Source organism: Leptonychotes weddellii, chromosome 1 (genome assembly GCF_054177405.1).
Source record: "Leptonychotes weddellii isolate Sample4059 chromosome 1, ASM5417740v2, whole genome shotgun sequence".
NCBI classification, from domain to species: Eukaryota; Metazoa; Chordata; class Mammalia; order Carnivora; family Phocidae; genus Leptonychotes; species Leptonychotes weddellii.
The window spans coordinates 13,373,051-13,384,089 of NC_138369.1; the positions used below are offsets into that span (position 1 = coordinate 13,373,051).

General features: G+C 51.7%; 1 protein-coding gene across 1 annotated transcript; it reads right to left on the reverse strand.

Annotated features, from left to right (window-relative positions):
• Nucleotides 1-495: 495 nt before the first annotated feature.
• PRSS45P (serine protease 45) lies at nucleotides 496-8,720 on the reverse strand. The gene is made up of 7 exons (XM_081805551.1): nucleotides 8,615-8,720; nucleotides 8,221-8,402; nucleotides 6,397-6,457; nucleotides 3,149-3,296; nucleotides 2,361-2,626; nucleotides 1,332-1,495; nucleotides 496-993 (listed from the first exon to the last, which is right to left on the reverse strand). Exons 1-7 carry the CDS (start codon nucleotides 8,718-8,720, stop codon nucleotides 760-762), a joined length of 1,161 nt encoding a protein of 386 aa, XP_081661677.1. The 3' UTR covers nucleotides 496-759.
• Nucleotides 8,721-11,039: the final 2,319 nt, after the last annotated feature.

Below are 11,039 nucleotides of genomic sequence, written 5' to 3' on the forward strand. Positions count from 1 at the left end.
AGATTACTCCTGGGGAAGGGAGCAGCACTGGTGGTGGGAGGTGGTTGGGGGGGGCGGAATCTTTATATGTATTTCTGAATATTTTCAGTAAATCACAAGAATGTATTCAGATATTGCCTATAATTTTTTTTAAAAAATTTTAAAGATAAAAACATAGATGATGAACACATAATACTTCTGTAAGCAGTTTTTAGTGCCATTAAATAAAAAGAAAGAAAGAAAGAAAGCTACATTTGGAGCACTTTAGGTGAGTCCTTCCTATAGTCAGCCTATGAGGCATGTTTCAGCTGCTCCCTTGCAGCAGGCTCACTTTACAGATGAGGAAACTGAGGTCTCAGGCCCAGGCCCTTTTCTTATGCCCCTGCACTAGTGATACCGTAAAAACCGTCAGCCTCCACTCTGGGGAGCCTGCTGACAGAATTCATTCCAGGAGGCCCTGTCCTCCCACCCACCCTCAACCCCCCAGGGTCACCCACAAAAGAGAACAGAGCCAGCTCACATTTGTACAAATTTAATCCCTGCTATCCTGGTCCCCAACTCCAGAGCCCCTCTAGGCCACACTTCCCTTCTCCTGGTCACCCAAGGCCTAGTCATCCACCACATCCCTCCCCACTGGGATGCCAATGCAGAGCCCTATCTCCCAGGGGCCACTCTTTCCCCACCTTGACTCTTGTTGAATACAGGCACATGACCTTGGTCTAACCTTGATCTGGACCCATACAGCAGAGGCAAAGCAGGAAGAAGAAGAGAGAGGGGAGATCAGGGATCCAGCTGGGGCTGCAGCAGCCAGAACAGGAGCAGGAACCAGGCGGAGGTTTGGGGGCCTGAGAGAGCCCCACTGCTTATTTGCTTCTTGATCCACTTGCTGTATTTGGTAACACGAGTGTACACGCCTGGGTTCTCTGCTTTGGCACAGGCCTTTTCCCAGGACAACACCCCAGCCAGAATCCATGTGCCCTCGACTTCACAAGCCAATGGGCCCCCAGAATCCCCCTAGGTAAAAAGAGAAGAATAATGGAAGCTCTGGGCCCCCCTGGGACCCAGGACCCCAGAGGACCCAGGATGCCCACCCTCTGACTTCTCTTGGAAGATTCTTTCACTCCCTGAGGATCTCACTACCTCCTTCAGCTCCTCCTTCAGCTCCTCAGTTGTAGACCCATCCCAGAATATCAGGCAAAATCAAAGTCCCAGGGGAAGGAAGATGGGAGCAGAGCACTACCCGGCGATGGTGCCAAAGAGGGAAGCCAAGCAAACGCCTCCCCGGGAATTCCCCCCTACACCCTGGGAGTCGCTCCCAGCCGAAGAGCTGCCAGGACCTCCCAGAGACTCACAGAGCACAAGTTTTCTCCATAATTGGTGGCACAGATCATGTCCCCCAGGACAAGGGGGACGAGGTGGGGGATGGGGGACTTCTTGCGGTAAATCTGGTCACACTTCTTGTTGTCCATGATAAACACCTCAGCCTCCTGCAGCTCCGCGGTCAGCGTGGAGTTCACTGTGGGGAAGCCCAGCGGGGTGAGAAAGGACTCCTCACTCCACTCAGCTCTGGCCTCTTCCCAGGGCCCCGTTGCCTCCATTTCTGAGACTCAGCCAAGCCATGCCCCTTCTCACCCCCATGCCCTCCTTCACCGGTCTGTTCCCCTGCGGTGGGGACCATGTCTGGCAAGCCCCTCACCCTCTCAGGCTCTCTTTCCGGATCCCTTTCTCTGGGAAGCTTTGGCTTCCGAACCAAGCAGACCACAATCCAAGTTTCAATGCAACCACTCACAAACTGAGACCCCAACCACGTCCTGCTTCTCTCCGGCCTCTGGTTGTGCCCTCTGTCACCTGGTTACACTCACTCCCCTCCTCTGGCATCTCAGATAGACCCCCTGCCCAGAGCTCATCCCAGATCCCTCCCAGCTTGATCTCAAGATCACCTGACAAAGTCTTTGCCTCTTTCCTCATCAGCCTGGGCCCCCACCCACACTCAGTGACGAGTGCCCTGCAGGTAAGACATGTGTTACCGACGTGAAGGGTTTGGTGTGCGGCAGACGCTCAGGGCTTGTCAGGTGAATGAATGAGTGGGCGAGTAAATGTAGGGTTCCCTGACTCTGAGCTGCCGTAAGACGCAAAAGATCATGCCCAGCCCAGGTGCTGCTAGACCTGGGTGAGGTGCCCACAGCAAGCACAGTGGTGTAAACCATGAGAATGGTTTCCACATGAGGTGAGTCCTAACACATCCAAAGAACCAGGGCCCGGAGGTAACAGCCACAAGCTTCCTGAGAGGCATCATGAAGGGCTCCGGCAGGGAAGGCCCCAGAAGGAAGGCGGTGCCCCCTCTGTGGTTCTGCACCCCACCCTCGACCCATTGTGCTCACCTGAGAAGCGCTGTTTAACCTGGCCCCAGCCAGTCACCCAGCACTGGGTCCCAACCTTGAGGTTGTAGCTGGGCTCCGGGAGGCAGATGGGCTGCACGTACTTGCTGAAGGTGGCAGGGCTGTGAAGCTGGAGAAGGGCAACATCCCCCATGATGAATGTCCGGCCCCAGAACTTGGGGTGCATGACGATGTCCTTCACAGGGATCAAGGCAGCCTGCAAGGGCTTCAGCTTGGAGGTGCCAAGAATCACTGAGTATTCTTTGGTGCTACAAGGAGACATACAGCCCTGGCTAGTAGATGTCAGGTTCGCAAACAACACGATGCTCCTACCTCCACCGAAGACCCTCTCCCTTGGCAGAAGCCCTGCCTGATTTGCTCTGCTCACTCCATCTTGCTAATCCAGCTTGGAGGCTCTCAGGGTCAGAGATACGACTGACTGCCTCCCCATTCACTGTCCAAGTTGATTCAAGGTGGCCTCATCTGTGTGCAGTGTATGCAAGCACGCAGGTGTGGGTATACGTGTATGTTCTCGTGTGCGTGAGGGGTGGGGGGTGTCTGAGGGGTAGGGGGTGTCTGCTGGGTTTTCCTGCTGCCCTGCTCAGGATATAGTCTTTGTTGCTTGGGGCTCCTGTGAGACCCTGAGCAGGACTCTTCCCCATTCTGGATATCCCTTCCTACTCCCCCTCACCTCCCGACTCCCACACTGTTTCACAGAGGAAATGAGGGGGATGCACTAGGCCCATGGCAGCCCCGGGTCTCCAGGCCGGGGACACAGGGGCCACACTCACCCTTGGATGCAGTGGGCAGCAGTCACCACCCAGTTGAGATCAATGAGGGCCCCTCCACATACGTGCTCATTCTCCAGCCGGAGGCTCACCTCCCAGGGCCAATGGCGGGTCACATCCAAGTCCTCTGACCACCAGGGTCTGCCACAAACTTCAGGAACAATGTGCCAGGGAGACACAGTGACCACATATTGGAGGATGAGAACAACTGAGACCAAGATGCCCCCCACCCCAGGACCATGTGCCCAAAGCTGTAAACCAGGGGCTTGTCCCCATTTCAAAGATGGGGAGACAGGGTGAGAGAAGGACAGAGGCCTGCCCAGAGGCACTGTGCTAGACAAAAAATGACAGTGACAGAGATACAAGGCTTCAAGACAGAGACATGAAGACATCACAGGGGAGAGAGAGAGATACTGAGACAACAGGGAGCAATTAGCAGGGAGCCCCAAAATAAGGGAGAAGCATAGAAGGAGCCCCGGGACAAGCCATGCATTCTCTTGTGTCTGGCCTAAGTCCCGAGGCCATGTTCCTGAAGGGCCGTAATGCTTGCTGCATCTCTTAGATGCAGAAGGCCTCTGTCCCCACATTACTTGTAGCTGAGAAAATTTCCAGACTTCTGTGTCAGAAATCTTTACACAGGCCATTCAAGAAAGAGCCTCAGCACAGAGCCACAGAGGCCCCCCACTCACAGCTTATAGTCTTTGTCTGCACGAAGTTCCAACACAATCAAGTGGTACGGCTGTATGAGTGAACACAGATGCAAAAATTTCTAAATAAAATATTACTCAACATTATATTTTGAAAAAAATAATGCACCACGATCATGTAGAGATTGTCCCAGGAGTGCAAGGGTGGTCCCACCATGGAAAAGCCCTCAGTGTATTTGCCACATAAATGGTTCTTTTTCTCTAAAGAGAAAGATCATATGCTCTTCTCAAAAGACATAGAAAACAACATTTGAAAAATTCAACACTTATTTATGACCAAAAAAAAAACCAGAAACAAAAACACCTCTTACTTAGTTTGGAACAGAAAGGAAATCCTTAACTTTATAAAAGTTAGAGACCACAAACCTACAGCAAATACCATATAACATTAAGGAACAGGCAAAAAGATTCTATACAGTCAGAAGCCAGGAATAATGGTACTTTGTGGGAGGAGGGCAGGGGAAGTAAACGAGAGAGCATAAGGGAGATTTTGGGGGCTGGTATAGGTCTACTTTCTGACCAAGACAGTAAGTAACGCAGGTGGGTTCACTGTGTGATAATTTCCTAGGCTGGACACTTAAAATTTGTGTACTTTTGTGTGTGTATATAATACTTCAACAACTTACTTTTTAAATCAATTACACTTTTCTACTCCAGCACAATCAACTAGGAAATATATTCAAAATATATCTTATCTTCAATAACAAAAAATCATAAGTACCAAGAAATTAACTTATCCAACACTATGCCAGATTTCTGTGGTGATATATTTAAAACTCTAATAAAGAAAAAAATAAATAAAACCCTAATAAAGGACACTGAAAATGATTAGCATAAATGGAGAGACATCCCTTGCTTTTAAATAAACAACTAAACATTTCATGATGTATTTTTTCCCAAAACTAATCGATAAAGTCATTTTCCAAGTTAGAATTTTAGGAAACTTTACAAACTTACTCCAAAATTGAAGTAGAAAAACAAAAGTCCATGAATAGCTCAGTCTCTGAAAAAGTAGAACTTAAAGGGACACTTGTCCTAGCAGGTATCAAGACACACATCAAAGTCATAACAGCAAAAACAGTGTCATATTGACAAGGACAGACAAATGAAGCAATGGAAAAGAATAGAGAGCTTGAGATTGTTCTGGGGACACAGGAACTTAAGGTAAATAAAGGAACCACCACCATCAGTGGGTGAAGGATGGATGTTGAGTAGATGGTGTTGGGAAAACTGACTCACTATAGAAGATTTAAGAAAAACAAAACTGGATTCCTCCCTAGGAGCACTTGGAGATCTAAATAGGAAAGTGAAACTCTAAAGTTAACAGTAGGCCATATGACATGGGGTGAGAAAGGGCTCCCTAGAAAAAATCTCAAAACAAACCATAAAAGCATCAAATTGATTAATTTTATTACATCAAAATCAAGGATTTTTTTTTTTTGACCCTGGGAATAAAGTTAACTGGCAGATGACAGATTGGAAGGCAATATTTACAATATCGAAAATCAATACAAGACGTTTATTAGGAATATACAAGGAGCTCTAGGAAATCAATAAGAAAAAAAAGAACAGATAATATGCAAAGGAGAAGGACAGGCAATTTATTAGAAGAAGAAACTCAAGAGGCCAAAAGCATATTGAGACATGCTGAAACCCATTCACAATGAGAAAAATGTCAATTAAATCAAGAAGCCATTTTTTTTATCTATTAGATAAAAAATTGGCAAAAAGATATAAAAGCTGCATGGTAACACGGTTGGTATGTCTGTTACAATATTACACCTTTACGAATGGCTGGTAGGAATGCAGGGAGCTGGCCACATTAAATTATGGACAGTAGATAAAAGCACTGTATCAATGTACATTTTTGAAGTTGAGAAGTGGTTGATAAGTGATAAGTGAAGTTGATCAGTTGACACTGTGGTTATCTAAGGGAATAGTCTTAGAAAAAAGCATGCCTAGGTATTTAGAGATCAGGAGTCAGACTATATTACCCTCAACTGATTCTGAAAAAATTACATATGTGTTCCTTGACTTAGCTGTATTTTTGCAGTGTTTTGCAAGCTTAAAATTATTTCCAAATAAAAAAAAATTTTAATGGAACTGGTGAAAAGAGGAGGAGACAGAAAGGGATCTAGAGTATACACCATTTATGTAAGTTAAAAATACATGCCCACAAAACCACAATATGTATTTTGACAAGAACACGCACAAGCAGAGACACACATTGAACATACAAGAAAGGTTGAGAGGAGGGTGAGGAGGGGGAAGAACAGCAGGGCATGGACATCAGCAGGAATAACTAATTTAATCAACTAAACAATTCATAACCAGAGAGGACCTATGACATTGGAAGCCCATGAATCAGTGAGCAACCTAACCCACCATACCTGACGTCTAAGGAAAAAGGCCCTTTAGCAAGCAAGCCCTTCAGACTAAATTCCTGCTTCCTATGGACCCGGAAACACTATCTCTGTGACCCTCTTCAGAACACATCCTCCCAGCAGCTGAGGTTTTTCTGAAGCAGCGGCTCACCCTACTCACCTGGTATGGAAGTGTTTTCTTTATAACCTGGAGGAGAAAAGGGGAACAGAGATGAAGCAAGAGATCACGAATTAGTTCATTCGTTAGTTCACCAAATATTCCCTAAGCTCCCACTCCACTCCCAGCCAAGACCGGTGGGGGGACAGAGCGTATCAAACAGATAACACGCTGTCCAGCAGCCGAGACGGAGGTAAACAAAACCACCTGTGTGGGGCGCCTGGGTGGCTCAGTCGTTAAGCGTCTGCCTTCGGCTCAGGTCATGATCCCAGGGTCCTGGGATCGAGCCCCACATCGGGCTCCCTGCTCAGCCAGGGGCCTGCTTCTCCCTCTTCCACTCCCCCTGCTTGTGTTTCCTCTCTAGCTGTCTCTCTCTCTGTGTCAAATCAATAAATCTTAAAAAAAAAAAAAAAAACCACCTGTGTGAGATCAATGCAAGCACAAGGCCACAGGTTTCAGGACAGCCCAGACGAAGTGGGGGACAGGAGGCTCCTGAGAAGTGGGGTTATTGTGCCAGATCTTAAGGACGGAAAGAAGGAAAAAAACAGAAAAGTGACAATGACATTCCTTGCAAAAGAAACACCATGGTGTATGCCAGAGCCTCCAGAGAATAAAGGACAAGGCCAAGAATGGCAAGAAATGATGCCGTGGAGGAAGAGTCAGGGGTCAATCACGAGGGGCCTCATAAGCCAGGCCGAGAAGCCAAGAGACTCTCTGGGAGGAGGGAGGGTGGTGGAAGGGTGACATAGTCAGGCTTGGGGGGTGAAGAGTAAGTAGGATGGGGACAAGACTGCAGGCAGTCCGATCCCACCAGAGCCTCTGCAGGACCCAGCAAGAAAGGAGGTGGTCTAAATGAGGAGGCGGCAGTGAGAATAGACCTGGTGAGCTGGATGTGGGATGCAGGCAGATGGCTCCGTCTAGGATGACCCCCAGTTTCTGCTTTTAGAGAGGAGTGCCTACTATCCACCGCCTTAGAGAACAGAGTAAGAGAACCCAGTTTATAGGAAGATGAGAGGCTCCGCTGTGGACCCCAGGGAGCTGAGACGTTTCTAGGTCATGCAGCAGGCAGCTGCACCTGCAGATCCGTTGCTCTGTGAGGCGGCCTCACAGGAATTGCATGCAGCTCAGTGCCCGGGGCAAGTGAAAAGGGAACCCAGACAGCACCGCAGGGAACACGGATGAACAGAGCATGGCTGGCCTGGGAAGCATGCGAGGAGCAGGAGAGTTATCCTGAGGCAGCGGAGAATCGGGAGGCACGGCCCGAGAAGCCAAGGGCCTCGAAAAAATGAAAACGGAGGAAGTGGTAGAAAGGTCGGGGACGCGGCAGGAATGGGCCAAGGATTCGGGGGGAAGTGAGGAAGCCCTGGCCGGAAGCATGAAGTGGAAACTGCTACTTCGAGAAATCTGGCAGTGAGGGGGAAGGGATGGGGAGAAGAAACTACAGCAAAGAGGGAGAGGATGAAGATGTGCAAGAATTTGACGGAGGGAGCACAGCGCGCGGAGGGCCTGCAGCGCAAAGCAGGGTGAGCGCGCTGACCCCGAACAGGAGGTAAGTCTCTGCTGAAGAAACGGGGGAGGACGGTGTCGAGCCGTGGGGCTCGGAGGGGCCCCTGGGGGCTGGAGACCGTCAAGGGAGACAGCACCGGGGGCCTGCGTCTTCGGGGTGAATGAAGCAGCGGCCGAGCGGGGCGCCAGGGGGAACAGAGGCCGGGGATGAAGAGGGCCGGTGGGAGCCGGGTTTCAGCGCAGGCAGACCACGGGAGGCCGGCCCGCAGGGCACGTGCAGCGACCTGCGGCGGCGGGAGAAGGGGGAGCGGGAGGCCTGACCAGGCCGGGGAGCGGGACTCGGGTCTCAGCCACGACGCCCACGGGCGTGGACGGGGAGGAGGTGGCTGCGCGTCGGGAGAAGATGCGGGGGTCCTCGGCACTGCTGGTCCCCAGGAGGTGGCAGGGCGCGTGGTGCCTGAGGGAGGAGGCCAGGGCGGGGCGGGCAGGAGTCTGGCGACATCCTGGGGGGTGGCAGTGGAGGACAGGGGACCATGGTGGGGGGCACAGAGTCCCAGGGGGCCAAAGAGCTGGCCACGCGCTGGAGTCCGCGCTCAAGTGCGGGGACGGGGGGATGGGAAGCAGAGGGGAACGCAACGGGGTGGGTTGGGTACGGGGAAGGTGGCGGACGGGGCGGACGGAGGGACACACGGTGGCGGAGGAGGCGCCGCCCTACCCGAGGTCAGCAGCGGTGGCAGCAGCAGCAGCAGGACACAGCGGCTCAGGGCCCAGGGCCCCGAGGCTCCAGGCCCAGCGCTGCGGCTGAACGGCAAGGCGGCCATGAGGCCCGGGAGGTGCCACCTAACGGGGCAGACACAGTGCCGCGAGCCCCGGCAGGTGATGGCGACCCTGCCGCGAGCAAGGGCGTCTCCAGCACGTGATGGAGTTCCGGGCGCGTGACGGCCGCGCCAGCCCGGGACAACGCCCCGGACATTCCCCTGGCACCCATGGGAGCCTCTCCTGCATCCGCCACCCACACCTTGTGCCTGTTCCTTGAAGATGGCCTCGGAGCCCGGGATCTGCGAGTGCCTCCAGGGTGGCCAACTCCATGAAAGCACCCCCAATTGCTTTAAGATGGGGCCAGTGCCCCCAGTCTCTGGACCTCTGAGGGTACCTTTGTCACCCAGCCTGACACACCCTTGGTCCCCTGGGCTTGGTGCGTTGGAAAGGTTTACAAGTTATGTTGATCTGAGAATCTGAAAAGATGTAGGAAGCACAGAAAAGGAACAGTAAGGCAAGGGAATCCCGGAAGATGTCTTTAGGAAACTAACATTTGCGCTGGATCTAAGACTGGAATAAGGAGTCTTGGGGGAGTCCTGAGAGAGGAAAGGCATTCCTCTTCTTTCACGGACCACCGATCGGATGGTTGCACCCGAAAGAAATGGTGGCGGATGCCAGGCCCTGGGCCGTCGCAGAGCGATTTTGCAGGATAGGGTCTTTGCATCTGCTGGATGTAGCAGAGTCAGGAGCGGATCACCAAGATTCTTACTTCTCTTGTCTAGTGGCGGGGAGGGGGCGTCCAGCTCTAAGGGGGTCCACATAACGAGTTCCCACCACTGACAGGTGAGTGGAAGTGCTGTGTGCCACTTCCATGTCACGGTGTCAAGAGGAGGACGCCTTCTCTACTCGTGTTCATGCCGAGCAATGGTGCCCAGAGCAGCAGCACCATCACTTAGAGCTTGTAAGAGATGTAGTTCTCAGGCCCGCCCAAGACCTACAGGACTGAAAACTTGGGGAGTGGGACCAGTGATGTCTAGTTTACCAAGCCAGAGAGAGAGACGCTGGGACACTGAGCCAGAGAAAGAGGGTAAAGAGCCAGTGCCTAATACAATAAATCTCACTTGCCTTCCTCCCAGTAGGAGCACAGATGTTTGTTAACAAAGTGGAGGGGACAGGATGCCCGGGTGGCTCAGTCGGTTAAGCGTCTGCCTTCAGCTCAGGTCGTGATCCCAGGGTCCTGGGATGGAGCCCCGCATTGGGCTCCCTGCTCAGTGGAGAGTCTGCTTCTCCCTCTCCTTCTGCCCCTCCCCTGGCTTGTTCTCTCTCTCTCCCTCAAATAAAAAAAATCTTTTAAAAAAATTAAAAAACAGGGGCGCCTGGGTGGCTCAGTCATTAAGCGTCTGCCTTCGGCTCAGGTCATGATCCCGGGGTCCTGGGATCGAGCCCCACATCGGGCTCCCTGCTCAGCGGGAAGCCTGCTTCTCCCTCTCCCACTCCCCCTGCTTTTGTTCCCTCTCTCGCTGTGTCTCTCTGTCAAATAAATAAATAAAATCTTTTAAAAAAAAATTAAAAAACAAAGTGGAAGAGGGGACAGCAGCAGCAAATGGAAGAAGCAGAAGAGAAGGAATATTTCTCATGCCCTAACTTCATTCTTGCTCCCAGTTCTGGTCTCTTGTGATCCTCTCTTCGGAACTGCAGAGGCTGTGAAATTAAGCTCCAAAGCTCCAGGCAGACATGCAGCGTACAAGGAGCAGGACCCAGCTAGCTAAAACCATGCAGAGGACTCCCATCCAAGCAGGTGGGGACTCACCACGCCCTTGAGGGCTTAATAAAAACCATGAATACATCCTTTGCTACATGGGAAACTAGTTCTCTTCAGAATATGTCATAAGCAACCCCATAACTTTCAGGAGACCAGAACTTAGAACAAACAGGAACATACTCCAAACATTTATTCAGTTGACACCTGAGATCTCTGCACTCCTTAATGCCTCTGCACACCTCGAGTGAGCCTGGATGGGGCCACTAGGGACTGAGGAATGGGGCCCCATCACAGGGCTGCCCCAGGGGGGCCTGTGTGCCACAGGCTGGCCACGCACGGCTGGATCTGCGCCGGGGACAGGGGAAATGTCTCCCAGCCCCAGACAGCCCGGTCAGATGTGGAAAGCCCAGGCCTCACGCCTCAGCAGGGACATGGTGACGCCTCCTCCCTCTCTCTGCACAATCTGCAAGCTGCCCGCTTCAACACAGTCTCAGGTGACAGCCTGAGACCACAGCCAGGTCCAAGGCTGCCTCACTGCTCATGAGGTGTCTTCTCTGGTAGAGGCTCTCCAAGATGGCAAGGAAGCACCGGGCTCCACCTGGCAGGTCGGCTGGCTCTC

What these genes read in the sequence shown, in the direction of transcription:
- PRSS45P (XM_081805551.1), bottom strand. Translation starts at nt 8,720, where the DNA reads ATGGCCGCCTTGCCGTTCAGCCGCAGCGCTGGGCCTGGAGCCTCGGGG. An exon ending in GCTGCCCACTGCATCCAAGG is followed by an intron (nt 2,627 to 3,148) that starts GTGAGTGTGGCC and finishes GTCTCCTTGTAG; the next exon opens with CACCAAAGAATACTCAGTGA. An exon ending in ATGGAGAAAACTTGTGCTCT is followed by an intron (nt 994 to 1,331) that starts GTGAGTCTCTGG and finishes CTTTTTACCTAG; the next exon opens with GGGGATTCTGGGGGCCCATT.